At 44.3% G+C, this 22,316-nt stretch overlaps 1 protein-coding gene across 1 annotated transcript in view; it reads right to left on the reverse strand.

Moving 5' to 3' along the window:
* The window catches only part of LOC311507629 (zinc finger protein GLIS2-like), a 41,057-nt gene extending 19,267 nt beyond the window's left edge, over positions 1-21,790 (reverse strand). Inside the window, exons 1-3 of the mRNA XM_084572046.1 lie at positions 21,286-21,790; positions 2,672-2,860; positions 212-405 (exon numbers count right to left, since the gene is read on the reverse strand). Coding sequence (XP_084428172.1) covers positions 212-405; positions 2,672-2,837 — 360 coding nt within the window. The 5' untranslated portion in view covers positions 2,838-2,860; positions 21,286-21,790. The remainder of the gene's footprint in view (positions 1-211; positions 406-2,671; positions 2,861-21,285) is intronic.
* Between the last annotated feature and the right edge of the window lie 526 nt (positions 21,791-22,316).

The raw sequence follows: 22,316 nt of genomic DNA on the forward strand, positions 1-22,316 counted from the left end.
ACTGTGGCACTGGATAATAAGAGCAGAAGTAGAACGACAATGTCCACCTGGTTCGTATGCACAGTGTGTGGAGGCATTTGATGTGCAGCAGGAACCCATCTCACTATCTGAATCAGATTGCAAATTCAACTTTTGTGTTACGACAGCTGGACAATCTGCAAAAGCTGCATTGGTACAGCTAGCATACTGCAAGAAAAGCTTGGAGACTCACCCGAGAGAAGAGATGGGGCTGAGGGCTGCTGCTGCTGTGGGGGGACTCCAAGGGCGAGGAAGGAGGCGGGGAGGACGGGGAGGAGGGAGATGGGGAGAGGGAGGAGGCGTGGCGCGAGGAGGGTGACAGGCTGAGGTCCATGGCTGGAGGAGTGAAGCAGGACCCGGGTCGTTCTTGAGAGGAAAACTGGGAATCTAGAGAGTGTCAGAGGAAGGGGATGAGAAATGTGTCATTCTGTTCTTTCCTGTAAATGATCTCTCTCAATGATATAAGTACACAATATTAGTACATTAGTACACTGGCATAAAATAAGGTTGTTTACTCACCCATATAACTTTTGTGTAATTTGTATTCCTTCGGGAGATATTTAGATCTGCGTATATCCATACAGTGGGAGTGACTGGGGCACCGAAACGCAGCCTCTAAATAACGCATTATCTGCCGCGAAACTCATTCATTTCACCAATATTTTGTTATCATACTCTAGCCATGTTGCTAGTTTTTCACAACATGGCTGAATATTTTTCCAATTCCGAGGTTGTGGACGAACCATAGCAGCAGCAAATTACAGGTAAACAAGCCGACTGACACGGGTGTGCACGACACTCACAGATGACATCATCCAGGTCAGAAGACATCATCCAGGGTCTGCAGGTCAATCTACAGACCCCGGATGATGATAACAGGTAACTCCAGACTCAACGGGGAATAGCACTAGTGTACGATAACAAAATATTGGTGAAATGAATGAGTTTCGCGGCAGATAATGCGTTATTTAGAGGCTGCGTTTCGGTGCCCCAGTCACTCCCACTATAGGGATATACGCTCATCTAATTATCTCCCAAACGACTACAAATTACACAAAAGTTACATGGGTGAGTAAACAATCAGATTTTATGCCAGAAATAAGGTCCAGGTTGTAAAAAACAGTAGTTCCCCGTTAAGTCTGTGTGGATCTGTGTGTTGTTTTTGCTCCTATCTTATGACATTTTCAGTAGGTGTGGGGAATGAGATGTCTAAAGCAGTTTTGTTTTGGTTGTTACCATGGAGCTTCTTCAAATAATTAATTATTCCGACATATCTTATCTAATTTTAGCTAAATGACAGCCAGAAAACTGATAATAAAACTTGATTTCAAGTCCAAGAAGTGCTAAAGAGGGCTGTATCTTGCAAGGCTGACGCTAGGTCCTTACCAAGAACATGATACATGATAGTTCAGGATGGCGCACAGAGCCAAAAACTAAAACTACATTATTGAGGTTAAAGCTCAAAAACATGTGTTTGCTGTCATTTTAGCTCTATTTCAGTCTCCACAAACTCTCAGTCAGGGAAGTACCTGACTCTGTAGCAGCTAAATGCTCTACTTCATTCACCACCTCATCCCTCAGGTCCTGTCAGCAAATAAACAGTTAAGGCGTGTTTTTTGTTAATTAATGAGTACATGGGAAACACAAAGGAAAAAAGGGCAATTTTTAAACGATGGAAATTGTGACGGCCCCAGGCCTGAGTTCGACGTAATGTCTGCCTACGGTGTACTGTTGGTGGGTTTGTTTGTTTGTTGCAGGTCTGAAGCAGTGCATTAGGTTGACAAGGAGCACCTGGACAGCATTTCCGGTTAGGCCTAGCATGCTGGTCCTCTGTTTGCTTTGTCTTATTTCGCACTAACAACATGCACCACACATTGACCAACGCACCCACACATTTCCACATCCCACCTGATTTGAGTATTTACTTTAATAAATGTTGGTTTGTCATACTTGACTTCTTTTGAGTGTGCAACTCCTGTTTTGTTGCGGCCAATGAGCCGGTCGTAACAAAATACACACAGGTTAGACATTAACAGTCACACTGACCCAACCATTGTGTTGGAAATATTTTAATTCATGGGGCACCATCAGTCTCAGTTAATCTGATTTTCTGCACCTATAAGTCTGAAAAACTGGTAAATGTTGCCATCTAGTGGCTACTTGGGATATTGCTACCTGAGTTAAACGGCACAATAACTGTTGTTCAATCCCACGTGACAAATTCTAGTTAGCGCATCATAGCAACACTGCCCAACTCATGCACAGCCGTCGACTTTGCAGGAGCCACCGTTGCGTGCACGTACTGTATATCTTAACCGAACACTGAGTACAGAGTGAGGCAGCTCATTCTGTCCGTGAATGTCACAGAGGACGTGTTGTGGCTGTCAGTGTCACGCTCCTCTTGTTATAAGTGACACTGACATTTCTGGGGACAGTCCATGTCTGTTTCAGGACAGCAAAAGGCCACCGTTCATTGGATTTACTATATTAAGTTAACTGGGAAAGTGGGAACAGAGAATCATGCATTTGCATTATCACAGTCGCAGACTCGCACCGTGGAATCATTAAAAGGCATGTCGTGTGTGTGTGTGTGTAGTTTTACAGCAGCCTTTTTTCTAAGAATACTTGTATGTGTGTTGCGCTGCAGTCTTACCTGGAGAGGAAGGAGGCGACGGAAAGGTTGAACACTGTAGCCGTGGTCGGGTGATGCTGAGGGGGGCGCAGATCGAGGAGGGACAAGCTCTCTTTCCTAAGATCACCGGGCCATGTGTTCGCCCCGAGGGGAGCTTCAGGTCCAGAGGTTCATCCATCGACAGCATGGCGGCTGCTTGCTGCTGCCTGTCTGTTACGAGAAAAAACAAAACAAAACAGGTTTTCAATATTCCCTTCCACGTTCAAAGAATCTGAAACGAAACGGTCTGCAAGATGCAGTTGTTGATTAGTGCAGCTTCTGAAAAGAGCTTTGCTGCTCCTGGCATGTGTAAAAAGGTCAAAGCTGAGCTAATGCTAATGCTAATGCTAACTACTAAACTGTACAGTCAGAAATGCATTTACTTGTGGAGCCAAGGGAGTTGCTGCAGTTACTCCCGGGTCGGAGTCCATCCCCACCCTCCCAGCGGGGTGAGACAAGTCTGAGTCATCGGTCTAAACACATGTGTGGTACCCAGTAATCACAACAACATCGTGAACAGTCGCTTACGATGGGAAACTGAACAAACAGGACACATTGTTTTGGCGCCCCTCTGCAAACAGTCCGCGCTAAGAAGAACAGTCAGATCTCAAGACGCTTAACACTTTAAGAGACGGCCAAACGTATCATTTCTGTTGGCACGGCTCGCAGCTGCAGTCAGATCCGCTGGATATCTCATTAATTTATTATTCAGATCGTGGCTTGTAGACAAAGTAAATGAAACCAGTTGGCTTGTGGTTAAAAAAAAAAACCAACACTTTAAACATCAGATGAAAGTCTGCAGCTGTGATGCTTTTAAAAATGATACGGACTTTACCGTCATACATGTTGCTTTGGGTATAACTCTCCACTTACTCTGGATAGTGGGTTGTAAATCATCAAAATATCAAAAAAAAAGTGTTGTTGCATTATTAATTGAGAACATTTCATCAAACTGTGGTAAACCCACTTTGTGCAAACTTCACTTGTCTACTACAGGATTTTTAAAATCCTAAGCAGTATTCACCAGTCAGCCAAAACATTAAAACCACTGACAGGAGAAGTAAGTAACATTGACCATCTTGTGACAATTCAGTTTTCTGCTGGGAAACTTTTAGACCTGGCATTCGTTCATGTGGATGTTACTTAGACATGTAGCACCCACTAAGACCAGACCAGGCACCCCCACCCCATAGCAATGACACTCCTTGATGGCAGCAGCCATCCCCAGCAGGATGCAGCCTGACACAGGCACACACACAAAAAATGCTGTAGGAACCTGGCCTCCAAATTCACTAGATCCCAAACTGATCGAGTATCTGTGGGATGATCCACAGAGGCCCCTCCTCTCAACCTATAGGACACAAAGACCCCCTACTAACAACATTCTGTTGCCAGACACCACAGGACACCCTCAGAAGGCCCATGTCCATTCTCTCAAGGATTCAAGGAGGATTCAAGAGTTTTTATTGTCATTTCAACACATGTTGATACATGAGTTGGAACGAAATTAGTTACCCTGGTCCCGGTGCAAGCCAAAGCAAAAACAGTATAGGTAAAAGTATAAAAATAGAATAGAATTAGCTAACTTAGTATAAAAAAATAGGCAAGTAAGTAATATACAGCTGAGCAATGTACAGTAGAATTAAAGTGACAATTGTGCACTACTGGAGTCTGCGCAAAACGTCTGTATTCAGTGCAAAAATGTATCTGTGGTTGGTTTTTGGAGGGTGGGGGCCAGGGGCTACAGGGGTCCTCCAGCGTTCAACAGTCTCACGGCCTCCGGGAGTCACAACTGTTTTGGAGGCACAAGGGAGACCTGCACAATATTAGGAAGGTGGTCGTAATGTTATGCCTGATCGGTGCACGCGTATCCCACAGATTTTCTTCTCTTCAATCCTCCGACATATAAATAATGACGCGTCGTCACACGCTACGGGATACTATTTAGATTTTCGTGCCAGAGGGAGGAATCAGGAAGCACCTGATCTCGTGATGAAGCAGACGTAAACAAAACGGAGACTGTGGTGCAACAACTTGTGGTCGCTTTGAAATCGTTTGCAGCGAGGAAAAATAAAAGCAGAAGCTAATTGAGGCTAAATGAGAAAAGGTGTTGTAAACTCTTTACCGAGAACTAGAGGTGGGATTTTAGCTGTCGTACTGACATAATCAAACTAGAATATCCTAAATATGAGGCATGCAGGTGGCATGTAACATCCAGAAACTACTGCATGAAATGTGTTCGTCCACCTTTTCATTGAGGCCATGAGGTTGACAATAGCACTTCCTGGTGTTCAGTGGATAACCTAGACGCTGCTGTTTCATCATAGCGCCAGAAAAATCACTCAACTCGGTGGAGTCGACCGATTCTGGGACTGGAGACGGACAACTGTGGCTGAGTTCCTGAGAGAAAACCTCTGGGAGGCGTTATGCTGTGGGTTTGTTACAGATCCTTCCACATTTCTGTGGTACGTCCCTGAGGGGCCAAACAACATTTTACAGTAGTTTTCCACTTCTGAGGGTATGATACTACGGGCGAAGCATGAAAAAAACAACCTTCCCCGGTCGGTGACTCAACTTACGGGTTCTTGTCAGACCGAATGACTCAAGGCCCAGATATCTGCTTCAAAGAAAAAGTCTCACAGCAGGAAAAACCAAAAAGGGGGAAACGGTGAAGTGGACCAAACCTGCAGGGAAATGCTTGACAGCTGCTGGAAACGTCGGCACGGCACGGCACGCACGCACGCAGACATTTTTCACACTTTCTCTGCAGATCCTGGCACAAGTTTGTCCTCTCTTGAGCTAATTTACCAACACGTGCTGCCTTTTTTTTTTCTAACAGAACCGGCTATTATTAAAACTGGAACAGAAACAGCAGTGCCGAAATGTCAAAGATAGAAATATTGTTGGCCTCCAATGTCTGCCAGAAAGCACCGATGTTGATCACTTTACATCTTTGTGACAATAACTTAATTTAAGTCGAGCTTTAAAGCAATTTTCCTGTCATGTCCCGCAGATTTGAAGACAAAGAGAGCACACAAATTGTGGGCGACACACGATTTGAGGCTAAAGCAGCAGGAGTCTGAAAATAGTCTGACATTTCGGGAAGCGGATTTGTAATTTTTCTGGAAGAGAAGTTGTCAGGAGTTCACGGAGACCTTGTTACACCACATGTCTCCCTGATAAAACAATAACAGACCTTATCCCGATGCGAGTGTTTACACCAAACTATGCTAAGCTAATATCCTCCTTCCTCCAGTTCCAGTCTTAAACTACCACTGTGACGGTGACGCCGCCTCACACCGAACGTGTCTGGACCGAAAACGTCACACTTGAACACACCACAAGGCTGCAGCCGACCGTCTCACAGACGCTGACATCTCCTGAATCATAACGATCATAGACTCGCCGGCACCCTGACACCGTCTTGGTGTGTCACAACCTTTAACGGCGACTCGTGTGGATACTGGAAACTCTAACTCAGTTCCTTACTGCTCGTTCACTACGGTTGCTGTCATTTCAGTGTGTAAAAACATGAGGTTGTCTGTTCTGTGCTACTTTAGGAACATAGGGGGCTCCATGGAAGAGGACCCACATACACTTTATCCTTCCTAAAACCTGCACACTAGACTTTTGCACGTGCACAAGAGCGGTATCGATTTCCAAATCTAACTAAAATAAAAGTAGTTCCCGGAGTTTCTCCCCAATCTTTTCATTCGAGCAAAGTCTGGAAACAAATCTATCTCGCAGACTCTCCACTTCCCCTTGAAAGCTTACACCCGCAGCACAAAGTGTTTTGCAGGTATGTGTTTTTCTAGACAGTGGTTACGTGTTTAGTCGGTGTTTGCCTCCAGTGGAACACCTAAATGGCGCCAGACGTGGGCTGTAAGTGGGTTTGTGTCACAACTGCGCAGCCTCCGTTGGGTGTCTCGCTATATGGCTCTATAATGATAGCTGGCAAGCGAGAGCGGCCTTAATTTACTCTCCCTGGCTGGATTAAAACCGGCGGCGCTCCAGCTACATGTACACCTCTTTAACTTCTAAACTTGCTGTCGCCACAAATTCTTCCACAATCACTGACACAATCCCCCGACATAATATAAGGCAGAGGCTAAACCACAATGAAGTCAGTGTTTAGGTCCTTCTGCCGGCTTGCCAGCTACCTCACCACACTGGTTTCACATTCCACAGCAACCTCATTGACTTCTCTCTCTCTCTCTCACACACACAGTCGCTGCTATTTGGAGGTATTGTGAAGGCACGCACGTACGGGACCATATGTATCCAGGCACGCATGCAGACTAGGGTCGCACCAGCAGGCATGCGCACGGGCTCATACACACACGTGAGCCCCCAGCCTCGGGCAGCTACTCCCCTTCCTTTTCCCTCAGTGACCTGCCATTGGGCAGCACGCCCAGACCCTCTTATGGATCTCCTGATGCCTAGCAAAACACATGCTCTGGCTGCTGCAGACTTCTCTCAAACATATGGACTCGTGGGCACATGTATGCACACACACGCTTGCATGCAGTTCATATTGCAAACACGAGTAAACCGCGGAGGGAGGTTTCGATCTGCAGCAGCCACACAGGTTTGTCTTTCGGCATGAGAGAACAGTCACTGACAGGTTGCATCCTCCGGTTCCCTACCCCAACCATTGCAGGCACACGCCCCAGGCAACCTAAACTTTTAAATCAGAATTATATTCCTTTGAAGACGTGGACTTTAAGCAGAAATGTCCTTATTACAGCGGTTTAAAACTTCTGCATCAATTTGAAGCCGTACTCCAGCTTCCTCCAAAGACATGCATGTTAAGTCGGCCGTAGGTGTGAGTGTGAATGGTTGTCTGCCTCTCTGTGTTAGCCCTGCAATAGAATGTCGACCTGTCCAGGGTGTACTCCGCCTCTCTCCCGATGACAGCTGGGATAGGCTCCAGCCCCCGCGCGACTCTTCATAGGACAAGCGGTTACAGAAGAAGAAGATGAATTTAACGGCATAGCTACAACGACAGGCCCTAACGCCCTAGCCTGACGTACACACCTCCCCAGAAATGTAAGTACAGTCAGGTCCATAAATATTGGGACATCGACACAATTCTAATCTTTTTGGCAAATCAGGTGAACGGTGTAGGAATTAAAACAGTTTGTATATGTGCCTCCCACTTTTTAAGGGACCAAAAGTAATGGGACAAATTAACAATCATAAATCAAACTTTCACGTTTTAATACTTGGTTGCAAATCCTTTGCAGCCAATTACAGTCTGGAACGCATAGACATCACCAGACGCTGGGTTTCATTCCTGGTGATGCTCTGCCAGGCCTCTACTGCAACTGTCTTCCGTTCCTGCTTGTTCTTGGGGCATTTTCCCTTCAGTTTTGTCTTCAGCAAGTGAAATGCATGCTCAATCGGACTCAGGTCAGGTGATTGACTTGGCCATAGCATAACATTCCACTTCTTTGCCTTAAAAAAACTCTTTGGTTGCTTTCGCAGTATGCTTCGGGTCATTGTCCATCTGCACTGTGAAGTGCCGTCCAATGAGTTCTGAAGCATTTGGCTGAATATGAGCAGATAATATTGCCCGAAACACTTCAGAATTCATCCTGCTGCTTTTGTCAGCAGTCACATCATCATCAATAAATACAAGGGAACCAGTTCCATTGGCAGCCATATATGCCCACGCCATGACACTACCACCACCATGCTTCACTGATGAGGTGGTATGATTTGGATCATGAGCAGTTCCTTTCCTTCTCCATACTCTTCTCTTCCCATCACTCTGGTACAAGTTGATCTTTGTCTCATCTGTCCATAGGATGTTGTTCCAGAACTGCGAAGGCTTTTTTAGATGTTGTTTGGCTCTAAACTCTAATCTGGCCTTCCTGTTTTTGAAGCTCACCAATGGTTTACATCTTGTGGTGAACCCTCTGTATTCACTCTGGTGAATTCTTCTCTTGATTGCTGACTTCGACACACATACACCTACCTCCTGGAGAGCGTTCTTGATCTGGCCAACTGTTGTGAAGGGTGTTTTCTTCACCAGGGGAAGAATTCTTCGGTCATCCACCACAGTTGTTTGCAGTGGTCTTCCGGGTCTTTTGGTGTTGCTGAGCTCACCGGTGCGTTCTTTCTTTTTAAGAATGTTCCAAACAGTTGATCTGGCCACGGCTAATGTTTTTTGCTATCTCTCTGATGGGTTTGTTTTGATTTTTCAGCCTAATGATGGCTTGCTTCACTAATAGTGACAGCTCTTTGGATCTAATAATGAGAGTTGACAGCAACAGATTCCAAAAGCACACTTGAAATGAACTCTAGACCTTTTATCTGCTCCTTGTAAATGGGATAATGAGGGAATAACACACACCTGGCCATGGAACAGACTCAAACAGAATACAAACTCTTCCAACTAATTCCTACACCGTTCACCTGATTTGGATGTAAATACCCTCAAATTAAAGCTGAAAGTCTGCAGTTAAAGCACATCTTGTTTGTTTCATTTCAAATCCATTGTGGTGGTGTATAGAGCCAAAAAGATTAGTATTGTGTCCCAATATTTATGGACCTGACTGTACGTGAATCGATTGTTCTGGACCAACAAAGGTGGAACACACTGAAGAAAGACTGACTGAAGAGGTTCGAAAGGTACAAGCGCTTGTGCGACTTGCCTTCGACATTTCGGTGAAATTTCGTCGAAAGTTTCAGTCGCCATCGGTGAAAGTGAAGCAGAAAGTATAAAGACACGGCGCCGACTAGTGTTTGGGTGGCATTTCTTACAGAGCGAGCCAGACTGACGAGGGCACAAGCATAAATGACTCGCTCTGGCTTAGGGCTGCGTACGTAGGTCACGGCGTCTGGTCCCGCGGAAGCATAAACCGCGCTTAAGTTAGTGCGCTTACACAAAATTATACACACACATACACACTCGTGCATGCGAAGAATCATCACTCCAACACTGTGTCCCGCTGACGTCCTTGTATCTCAAGCCCTACGATGCTCTGGTACAATCGTGCATTGAAACATAAAACAAATACCCACCAACTTCCACAGTCTCCACCACGTTAGAAACACAAACATTTTACACGCTATTGGACGTGAAAGAGTACAGACACACATGCACAGAGTTGATATCCCCCTCAGGTGTAAAACACACACACATACATATATATAAAGAGAGTTTTTCCTCCTCTCACAGGAAACGTTAGCTTCCACGGTGCCCTGATCTGGCCTCTCCCTCCCCGTTATTTTTTAACTCTCCCTCTCGCTCTCGACTTCTCTCCCTCTCACTCCTTCCTGTGGTTTTCCTCTCCCAGTCCTCCAGCAGAGCATACCTCTCCTGTTCCCTGCGCCTCCCACTCCTTTTTCTTCTCTCCAGTTTCTTATTCTCCAGCGCAATTTTTTATTTTTTTTTGTTGAGCCCCCTTCTTTTATTTTTCTTCAATTCCTCGTCTCGCTGTTCCATCCAAGTCACACTGTGTTGCTCATCTGAGACTTTAGTAGAAACTGTTCTTGACTTTATTGCACAAAGCTAATTGTTAAGTGTGATATATATACATTTAAATGTCATGATTTAGAAAAAGGCAAAAGGCAAGAAGGATAAACTTAGGTAGGGGGGCTGAATAAAAGCCTCCAGCTTCAATGTTTGACGTGCCAGCAGAGAAACAGAGCGAGGGAGGAGAGACACAAGACGGCCCATCACTCCAAGACGCATGTCAGCCCTTATTTTTAAGGGGGTTATATCCTTTGAACCTTCCGTCCCACGTCCTTATAAGGTATTACGCAATGCTGTTGCAACAGCGGGGATGACAGGAGGCTTTGTTTTTGTGACTAGGAGGCGTGCAGAGACGAGAAGAAAGGAGACTGCCCGTAAAAGAGAAATGAGAAATGAGTGGAATCAAATGGTTGAAAATGGACACCTGTTTGGACAAAACCAAAAGGACATGTCGAGGAGTGATTCGTGGACGACGTGGAGAGGGGGTTGATGAGGACGAGGCGAGAGGAATGTAGTTTCTGTAGGTGTTTCTTAAAAGAAAAAAGACAAACCAAAGCTCATACTGATGTGTTTGAGTGTTTTCAAGGGCCCAAGACGGCGTAGATCGACCCCCTCCAAAAGAAACAAAAAACAAAAAAACACTAATGACCGTATCGCATTTCAAACTCTCAAGTCTCAAAAACAAAACCACCGGCATAGCAATTAAGCGGTTTGAGCCGCCACGGCAGCAAAAAGGGAAATTTACTGTCAGTGTTCGCAACTTGTGAATGTGTTGAACCGCTGTTTTATATGATGTCAGCTCTGAATCACAGCTCTTTCTCTCCCTCTCTCTTTCTTTCTTTCTCTGTCTCTCTCTGTGTATGCCTGCATTGAGGACAGTGAACTTCCCTCAGGACGAGAAAAAATGGCATCATGGTATGAGGAGACTGAGAGCGAGTAGGCGGCGAAAGAGCCAAGAAGAAAACAGAAACTGTGGGAGTCAGACGCAGGCTCCCACCCTTTCCTCTCCTCACACTTTTCCCATTATTTGTCTCAGTATTACCCTCTCTCTCCCTCTCCCTCTCTCTCTCTGTTGCGTCTCGACACCGCTAAGTGATGCAACTCTGCTCAGCAAGTCTGCAATAGCCACCAGTAGAGCCTGCAGTGTCTCCTCGACTGACACTGGCGTCTTCACCACTTAGAAAGGGAGTGGTGGCGGCTGTCAGGGGAGGAGGAGTAGGGGGAGTAACCTCTCAAGACAGGGATTATGTCGTTTTTCAGCTCAAGAAATTCTCTATCTCAGCTCTCTGGACATCCCCAAAGGGATTGTGGAATTGTGCTGAGACTCTGACGGACTTTTTAAAAAGGGTGTACCACCTCCAAAAGGTCCGACGGCAAAGTTTCACTTTAATAAGAACAGGCACATAGTGGCTCGGGGATGGGATAGGGAGTCTGTGCAAGAGATTTCAATGATGCCAGCAAACGCTGGGTTCATTTAAGCTAAACGACTTAGATAGCAACGTCGGCAATGAATGGATGGGGGAGAGTTTCAGATATGTGTTGTGGAGGAACATGTGAAATCTGAACCCAAAACTGATGCTTTGATTAAAACCTTACTTTAAAATGAAAAAGATCACGCTAGGATCCTCGCTAATCACACGTCAGACTTCTGAAATTACCCTAGACCCGATCGTAGGGTCCTCTGTGGTTCCACCTAGCTCAACTTAGATTCCTTCACGCCTTTCCCTCAAAGCAATACCCTGCTCTAACCATCGTATTGTCTTCAAATTTGACATTTTACAAAGCCTAAAATAAAATGCATCACCTAATTCTGAGTTACACAATTTTAGCCAAATTCCTTTCAACTAATTACTATATATATTGGACATTTATTTGCAGAATCCACAGGCGGTAGACCTCGTTTATGTCAAATTATGTGATATAGAAAGATTGGAGACGGGTAACATTTGACCCGGAGGACAATACGAAGTCTAAAATGAATCACATATATGTTCATTATTAGTGCTGTTTCATTGTTTGCCATTTGGGATCTAACTGATGGGCTGCCAGGAGAAGAGTGGCTCCTCTCAACCCTTGCAAGTCAAAGTCAACTTTGTGCTCCTAGAGCTGCACAAGTTTCAGATAAGATATGATAATCTTCCATTTTTCCCACAGTGGGGAATTTGTAGCGCTGCAGCAGCGAACGGTTTAAGGGACAGTGCACATGGGAGATATTAAACATTGAATAAATACCACAACAATTGAAAATTAAGCGCAAAAGTCATACGTGTGCACAATGGTTCAAGTGAGCTAAAATGACCACTGCAATTTACAGTATATGTAGCTAGTCTTGGTCAAGATCAAGTCCAAAATACTAGGAAAAATAAAGAAAACTGCAAAATGTGGGAATATATCTCACAGCTCTGCACCCATTCTTTGTTTGACGGTATATTTATTCTTCATCGTTCTGTGACGGTTCATTTTCGTATCTGAATATGTCAACACTAACACAAATGCTTCTTGCCCCAGTCATCAAGCAGCATTCTCAGTTTTCTTAACTACACAAAGCTGTATTTGCTCTCTGCACCAACAGCCGAAGAGTCAAACAAGCTTAGACACAGTCTGTGTGTTGTGTCGCTGGAGAATGCTGAAACTCAATAACCTGCTGTTTTATTGCAACTACTTGCTCAAAACATCTTCAAAATGTTGGAAACAAACAGGTAGCATAGGAAGCAAATGCTAGAGAGTTCATTCCTAGAGAAGCAAGGCGCAGGCTAAAGACAAATATTTGGAGTCGGACAGCTGTACAAATGGAAAAGAGATCAGCTGGGGAGGAGAGAAAGATTCAACAGGTCTGTAATAAAGGATAAACCCTCATTACAGTTTATCCCTTTTTGGCTCAAAGATGAACTTAACCATGTATAGTAAACTTCAGGCTGGTAGCATTTGGAAGAATGTGAATGTGAGCATGGACCATCTTCCTCCCTCAGTAAAGTGGGTGCTACGTCCATCATGGAGGACAAAAAAGTGTATTAAAATTGCACTGAACAGTTATTAAACATCAAAAATCACAGAAAACTATATTAGGATTTGGTTTCATGGCATGAGTCTTCATGAAACTGCTGATAATCTGTTGCTACTATTAGATAAACCTTGTTCCAGATTGTTGGCTCTGGCAAGTTACCAGAAGTGCCGATAAGCAGAAATGCCTTTAACACTGTACAAAGTCTTCAGACAAAACCATAAAATACCATTTAATACCATAAAATGCTAAATAAATGAATTTTGCAACTCCTTGTTTATCCATATCTCCTCAACGCTAACAGAAATTACAAGCTAGCATAATCCAAACACCCAAATTAGCCACATTAGCCAGATTTTAATTAAAATATACATTTGTTAAGTCACTATCTTTTGCCAAATAAGGTGAGAAAAGGGGCAACTGTAATAATTATATTATGAACTGAATGTCTGTGGCGACAATCTCCCCAAAAAATAAATGATGATTAGACTGCTGCTAACGCAAACCGAACATATCCTACTGCTGAAGCTTCGCATTAAAACCATTTAACTAAAGTTAAGGTTAAAGTTAAGTAGAGTTGATTCACATGTTTATCAGGGAGCTTAGGTCTTACAGTGATCAGTCATCGACAACGTGTCTGCAAAACCAGTAATTTTATCGCAGCAGATCAGTTTGAATAACGACTCGGCCAGAAGCAAGAAATTTGTTCTCGTAGCTCGTTCTCAACACATCAACGGGGCAGAACTTTTGTCTCGTAGGGTGTCCGGCAACTGTTCTTAGTTGGTCAGAAACTGGAAGTGGGCGTGGTTAATGTGGAAAAGCAGACGTGCTAGCGGCCACTCGCTGTGAGCTCCCAGATGCTAATATTCGCAGTGTGACCGCTAATCTCTCCTGGGTGGAGATTGGCATACTGGGTGTGGGCGGATGCCGAATGAACGGCGCGATCCGACGGACACGGTCGTCAAAACGGCCGGTCTCGCCGTCCATCTCCCCCGCAATGCTTAGCGCGTGTGACGTGTGCTGCAGTGGGAGGGGCCTATGAGGACCTCTCCTGAGTTTCTTGTGAAGTATAAATTACCTGGCAAGAACAAGCTTTGTTCTTTTTCTCGCAGCCCTAGGAGCAAGAAGAAATTTCTCTTTTCTCGTGGAGTATGTAAAAAGATTATTAGTTATTGCAGTGAGCTGTTAGAAGAAGAGCTGCAGGTGGCTTCACGCCTCCGACATCTCAGTGAGGACTAACTCCTTTAAACCTGCTGATCACACAGACTCCGTGTGCAGCATAAAATCAGATCAACATCAATTTTAATTTGCTGGGTCGCGCAGTATTAAACCATTCCCGTAACTACAGGAGTCGCCAAAAATCAGACAGGATGGATGTTGTGGTGCACAAAAAAGTCTGGCCTGTTTATTTCTATAGCTACGTGTTCTCCTTGAACCTTAAAATGTTGTTTTAGGCAATTTATTTGTATTAGATTTATCTGTATCTTCTATAGTAGTCAGCCCCACACTCTCCTCTCTGTGTTTCTTTATCAGTTTCTCTCTTTGTCTCTTCTCCTCACTCATCGCTCCCCGCCCATAAACCCTTGCAACACCACCACCACCACCACCACCAGCATCCCACCGTTTGGCAGCGGTACAAGGTCAACAGAAACCTTTTCACTTCTCCCCTCAGTGCCTCTCCTCCCTGCAATTCTTCACCATCGGCGGAGCCTCAGATCACTCCACCACCCCGTCCCACCACCCAATCCCCCACCCACCCACAATCCTTTCATCCACCGCTGCCCTGCGAGGAGCGAGGGAAAGAGAGAAAAGGGCTAAAGATGGGGAAGAGGATGAGAAGAAGTCCAGGGATGTTGGAAAAAAAAGAAAAAAGAAAGAACAAGTACAGACTTTCTTGGGTTGAAAATAAAGAGGCAGGGAGAACGAAAAAGGGAGGGAACGTCAGGAAATGAAAGACAGAGAAAGGAAGGAGGGGAGTTAGTGGAGAGAGACAGAAAGGCTGAGGGAGAAAAGTGTTTTTAACTTTCACTGTCAGGCAAGACGGACGAGGCCAAGAGCACTCTGTGCCCCAATCCAATCTTTTTCTTTCTCCTTTAATTTCTTTCTTTCTCTTTCTTTCTTTCTTTCTCTCAGCATCCCTCTCTCATTCCCTCAGCTCTGTCATCCAGACCTAAAACACACAAACACATGTGCCTCGCATTCCTACGTGCAGAGCAGATTCACCCAATTTGTTTCCACTGTGTGTGTGTGCGTGCGTGTGTGTGTGTGTGAGTGTGTGTGCGTGCGTCTGTGTGTGCCAAGCCAGTAAATAATAACCAATCCCAGCTGTACTGTAGGCCGTTCCTCTCATTCTCGGTGGGGATACAAAAAGGGAGGCGAGGGGGACGAAAAAAAGAAAAAGGGCTCCGTCAAATAACAGAGTAATGAGCTGGAAAAGAAAGTCAGCGAGTTAAGCGGGAAGGGTTGATAACGTTTTCACGCTAACAGATGTTATGGGTCTTGTCAAAGTGGCGGATCACTTGACAAATAGAAAATGATTTGTAAGCAGGAGTTTCAGAGTCAGGCCACCTTAAAGTGTTTCCGTCCCACAGCAGACACGTTTTAGTGAGGGCAGGTTTCTAGACAACGCCACGGTTCCCTTCTAAAATCATCTAAGATCAATAATAATCAATCACTCAGTAGGTAATCCATAACCCATGGATATCATCTTGATTTCCTGGTTTAAAAAAACACCAATATTCTTAAAGATTCGTATGCAAAATTCCCCTTTGGTAAACTTTTTTGCAGGATTATTGCAAATTGCCAAATTCTTTCCTTCACTTAGGCAAGCACTTAAATGCAATTGTGGCTAGCACTATTAGCTTAGCAGCCACGGCAGATCTCCAACTTGCATGCAGCCAAATATATTTAGAAACTGTATAGGCCAGGACACTCCGAATGTTTCGCTGTATTTCAGTGCAAAGACCACCCCTAGTGGACAAATTGGGAATAGGCGTATTGAAAAATCGAAGCTAATGTCTGCTAATCCATCCAGCGGGCCAGACTGGACCCTCGGTCAGGCCGATATTGAACAATTAGATTGTGCACGTGGCAGAAATTGCAGTGTAAAGATTAGCCAAGCTAATAATTCACAATTCAAGGTAACATAGTGGAAATAAATCCATTAATAAGACGTTAATCTGCAACTATGATAATTTGGTGAGCGCTTTCTCAAGCAGACATGCATCACTGTCTGCTCAGACAATTCAGAAGCTAATTTTTTCACTCTCACAATCTGACATTTAATAGATTTGATGATTAGCTGTTTATTAGCGTATACAGATGGTTAGACATGTGGAGGACACTCTAGGAGGAGCGGGGCTTCCTAATCAGGGCTGGAGGCAAACGGGGGCCGGCGCAGGAACGGGGTGGTCCCCTCTGTCATCCAGCGAGGAGGGGAACATGGGAGCAGACCTAGACCGCAAGCTGAAGTTCCCACAAGAGATCACCACAACCTTCCAGCGGTCAGATTTTGAGCTCGGGTCTGGTCTTGCCAGGGCAGTCATTATGCCTGAACCAGACGTCCCATGGGAAGAGGGAATGGAGGCTGCACTCAAGAGAAAAAAATAAATAAAAGAAATGCTGCACAGAACGATCAGATGTGTGCTCGTAGACTGAGTAAAAACTGTACATCGAGTATTTGGCAAATAAGAAGCTAAAGGTCAGTGGCAGAGGCGAGACTGGAGCTTTTAGTGGGATGATATACTCTAAGGTGAAGAAGGCTTTCAGATATCTGGTGGAAGGTGAAACTTCAGCTGTAAGATTGCATATACTGCTTGCTGGAATGCAAATCTGAGCTTTGAGTAGGTCATTTGACAACTGATTTCTTCATTTTGAGCCATGTCTTGGTAATAGGGTGCAACATTTACTATTGCTAAACTCCGTCTTTGTATCTGAATGTATCTGTCCAAACCACATTGTCCCAAAAGGCCTCGTTACTGCCTCTGTGTTAACTGGTATCTCTGCTTTTCCGTGCCTCTGCGTCTATGCACGTCAGACTTCTGCAACGGTTTGACACCAGCATTTTAGACTGCACTGAATTTGCTGGAGTCCTGGCCAGTCCTGGACGATTTGACTGTTTGAAATCCTTTTTTAAGATTCCTTTGCCAAACTCACTGGCATCCTCTAACCTTTTTCCGAATTCCTCAGAGCCTCTCGTGTCGACGCCACGCCGCTCCCATTCGCTTGTAGGTTGTAATCCTTGGGACCTTCTGACTCCAACGTTGTGGATTTGGATGTTTGATCAGATCTTTTCTTTATTTATTGAAATCATTTCAAACGTTGTTGCTTGTACAGTGGAACCAACAACGTGTGGAGACTGACACTAAACTGAATTATCGAAGCGGTTTCACAAGAAAACTGAAATCAACATTTTATATACTGTAGTCCACATCTATGAGCCGCTGGAAAATTTCTGATCCTACCTATGCCTGCCGTTGCAGCTGACCTCCCCTCCCACACACACACACACACGCACACACACAATCATAATTCCCAACCATGAGAAGAAATCATTTTTTCCTCCTTTTCTCCCCTCACGGCTCACTCCCTCTATCTGCCAGGCTTTTTTTTTTTTTTTTTTTTTTTTTTAATAGAGGCCAGCATTGCCTCCTTCCTCAAACACCAGACCTAAAAGACGGAGAGAGAGGCAGAAAATGCAAGGGAGGGGAGAGGAGAATATGAAGGGGAGGGAGGGAGAGACGGAGGGGGGTGACGAGTTGGGTTTTTCGGAATTTGGTCTATGTTTGGTTTGGAAGCAAAGGCCCCGGCGCTGGGCTCTCAGGAGGATAATGGAAAAGAGAGAGGGAAGAAAGGGAGGTTTATGGATGTGTGTGTACCCTCACAGGTGGTCGGCACATACTGATGGGGGGGGGGGGGGCTTTTGTGTGTCAAAATGCGTGTGTGTGTGTGCGTGTGTTCGCTGAATTATGTCGGCATGTTGGCAAAGGTAATGCCATGTGTGCTCAGAGCATGTGCGTGCACGCTATGTTGTTTATTTGCAGATGTTGGCACAAGTGCATGTGAGCTTCTAGTAAGTACGAATCAAAGAAGGGAGACGGAGAGTGGGGGCGAATAAGACATTCCTACAATGGAGGAGGAAGGGGAGGGGATACAGGGAGCCAGTGGTTAGTTAGTGGTTTGAAACTAAGAGGAGAAAAATGAACGTCTGGTCCAGGGCCGGGCCCCGAGAAAGTTACCACAACCAGCCAGAGGAGCCAAGGAGGAGAGGAGAGAGGAGAGGAGAGAGGAGAGGAGAGAGGAGAACCCAGTTGCAAAGAGTTATGGAGAAGACGAGAACTGGGGAGGCCTCCTCTTCCTCCTCCTCCTCCTCCTCCTCCTCCACCACCACCACCCTTGCATATGAGGCCTGCTAACTCCTGCCTGTGCCGCAGGGGAGGAAAAAGTGGGAGTGGTGCTTTTATAGCTGGGCTGAACCCACTGAACCCATCATGTACAAACAGCAGGGAAAGTATGGAGACAGAGGTCCGAGGCCAGAAGCCACACAGGGGGCTTCAGTGTGTGTGTGTGTGTGTGTGTGCGTGTGTGTGTGTTGGGAGGGGGTCTGGTTGGGTACAACAGGAGGACTGAAGGTAGGAGGAGGAGGAGGATGATGAAGGAGAAGGAGGAGAGTCACTGCAGGTCTCCCCCAGCTCACTTTTCAACTAGGCATCACCAGTTGTGGTGGGTTTTATAGGCCTCTCACTTTCTATTTTAATCTTTCTTTCTTTCTTTTTCATTTCTTTCTTTTTTCCTTTCTTTCTTTTTTATTTATTTCTATCTTACTGTCTTTCTTTCTTACTTTCTTTCTTTCTTTCCTTCTTTCCATTTTGCTTTATTAACCTTTCTTTCTTTCCATTTTACTTTATTAACCTTCCTTCCTTTCTTTCTTTCTTTCTTTCTTTCTTTCCATTTTGCTTTATTAACTTTTCTTTCTTTCTTTCTCTACTTTGACTTTTCATCCTTGGTTGGTTTAATCTTCTTCTTTCCTCCTCTGTCTTGTTTTATTGTATTAATGATTTACTTTGTTGCAGCACCTTGCTCCACTGATTTTACTTTTTTTTTTCTTTCTTTTCCTTTTCCATCATCTTTCCATCCCTTCTCCACTTTCCCGTTCCTTCATTCTGCCTGTGTTTTCCTCCTTCTGCTATTCTTTCTTTCATCCTGCCATTCGTCAGTCTGTGTTTCCTTAACTTCTTCGTGCTGTCCGGGTCTTTCTTTAGCTGCTCCTCCTTAATTCACTCATCCATTTTTCCCATTCCTGTTTGCATTCCATTTCTATCGTTATGTGCTGCATTAATTCCCTCCCACTATCTTTTATCCACACGCACACACAGGTTCCCGTTTGCGTGAGCAGCATTCCCACTCAGTAGCAGACAGTGTGGGTGGAAGGGGGACTGTAAGACAGATGCACCCAACAACAACAACAGGAAAGGAGTTGGCTTGACTCTGGGTCTTTTTGAGAATCCATCCATAGGCGTCTGCCCAAACCTTTAGAGAACAGATGCATGATGCAACGAGCTCGCAACCTGCACGTTGATGTCATCACAAGAAAACCTCACATCCTCAACTGCTCTTTGCCCTGACCACCATGTTGCATCTACTTCTGTGAAAACAGAGTGAGGGGGTTTCAGCGGGGCTGACGCACACCCATGGGTCACGCGGAAAACCCGGCCAAGCCTTTTGGGACCCTTGGGAATTGAAGTAAAAAATAAAGTGGGAAAATCAGTGCAGCTGTAGTTAAAGGTTTTTCTGATACGGAGGCGTATGACCCGTTGGGGAGGAAGATGAGTCATGAAGTGTGTCAGGGGGTGGACAACTTGTGGGATTTTAAAGGCTTGTGCTACAAGAGAAGTAAAGGTCTTTGTGACTGTGTGTTGCGTGAGTATGTGCGTGCCCATGTGTCAGCTGTAGGGCTTTAAGCCTACATGTTGGGTCATACAGCTACATCAATTAGTAGCTTGGTTGCCTTGAGGCCAGAAAGACCATATATGACTCATACTCAAGGATCCTGATACATTTTACAAGAATTAGCTGTTTGCCGGCGGTAAATGTCCCATTATAGAGTTTTTGCTAACCTGGCACCAAGACTGCCAAAACAAAAACACACCAATCCAACTGCCCTACATCCTCCCTAAGACCTTTCCTGTCAGGCATCAGTATTCATCAAACACAGTTCAACGCTTTTTACTCCAACTTTTATCTTCGGGCACACTTTGATCATGCACTGTAGCTTTTTTGAAGCTTATTGAACTTCTAAAAAGGAATAATTCTGCTTCCCCCCTAGAGCATATCTGTGTAGCATGTGCCTAAAGTCAGCACTCAATGCTATTTCATCGAGTCCACCTTGTGTAGGATCAGCACTTAAGGGGTTTTCACGAAGCAGAACGACATTTAAGGAGAACGACAGCGGGCCCAGGATGGATCCTTGAGGAACTCCATGTCTGTGTTGAGCCATAGTAAGAGGAGAAAGTAGCTATGGCCACGATTATTACAATGTCACTGCCTACATAACAATACATAAATAAATAAAATGAATCGCACAAGATGACAATAAGTCAGAAAACACAGAAATATCTTATCATAGAAGACAAAGAAGAAAACATGAAATAATTTATCTGATCACATTTCTTTGACAGTATGGTTATGATTATAATTATTTTACAATATTAGACATAAAATTAAAATAATAAATATTACAATTAAAGAAAAAAACAAATGTTAATTTCTAGTGGACTTGAATATTTCCTCAGCGTTCATGTTTATACTCAGATTGTAGCTTTTTTTGAGAATTATTATGAATTATTAAGTAATAAAACAACTTTATATGTCTGCTAAGTGTATATTTTAGACATTTAAATGGGGTAACATTTTATGTGAAGGTTAACATTAGCATTCCCCATAAACATATTTAGTAATCCTTAGTAATAAGAGTTATGTCATAGCAGATTAAAGATTGTAGGTGTAGTAACAAATCCAAAACTGAGCTACACGGGTATATTATAAGCCAGTCTCAAAGAACTGTTTACATATTTACCCGGTTAAATATACCAAGGTAGCAGCTGTTTAATTTACCTTATATCAGCCTGTAGACGGTGAGACGGTCTCTTCTGGTCCCTGTAGTCTGCCTGAAAGATGCTCTGGAGCCTTTTGGTCGCAAACTGAGCACAAAATTCACCAAGATCAAGCGAGTTTGTCTGAGGTTTCTTGTTCCATCTTCGATTGAGTTATCAGCTGTCACTGTCTGGTTTGAAAATTAAAAAAGAAAAAAGAAAAATCTGTGTTGAGGAAAAGACAAGTCTCCCAGCAGGGGTCGTTGGTTCAGGAGGTGGTGGAGGTGGAGGGGAGATGCCTGTTGCGAGTGTTCAGTTTTCAGATATCACAGAAAACCTTGTCCTGGGAAATAGTTTATCGACATCAAAATTACTCTGACGTAAATAAGTGTATGGAGAGGAGGGGGAGGAGGAAAAAAAGAAGCAAAAGAATGTCAGTCTGATGCGAGGATGTAGTGCGATGGGAATGTCAAATCTTCCGCAAAAAGGTAGAGAGGCTCTCCGGGAGGCGCATCGCTCAGTTGCGACGCTGGTCAACTGAGCTTCCAGCGGCGGAGAGGAGGGAAGAGGCTGACTGGGAGGGAGGGAGAGAGAGAGAGAGAGAGAGGTGGAGAGACAATGCTAGAGAGTGGGGGGAAAAGAGAGGTGGAGATATACTGACAGAGAGAGAGAGAGAGAAAAATGCCTGCATTCCTCCACCAGGTCTTTACTGCCAGTAGTTATTTTGCCTATTTCCTTTTATTGCATCAGTCCACCGTGTCTATTCTTCAATACTTAATAAACCTATATACAGCGTACACTGTAAGAAATGATTCTGTGGTTGTGTAGATTTGAATTAATGTATTAGGTAAAATATATATTAAATATAATTGTGTTTTTGATTTTGAGGCAAATATTTAATTCAATTTAAAATAAAACTGTAGTTAAATATGGCATTTATTCTTGTTAGTTGAAATCAGCATTGTCCTTTTCAAAGTTCTGGCTTGAAAATTAGACTGTACATGTTGTGCTACGCAATGTTCAGCTTCTACCGAGCTAGGGAACTGCACATTT

This window comes from Chelon labrosus, assembly GCF_963514085.1.
Source record: "Chelon labrosus genome assembly, chromosome: 2".
Taxonomy (NCBI): domain Eukaryota; kingdom Metazoa; phylum Chordata; class Actinopteri; order Mugiliformes; family Mugilidae; genus Chelon; species Chelon labrosus.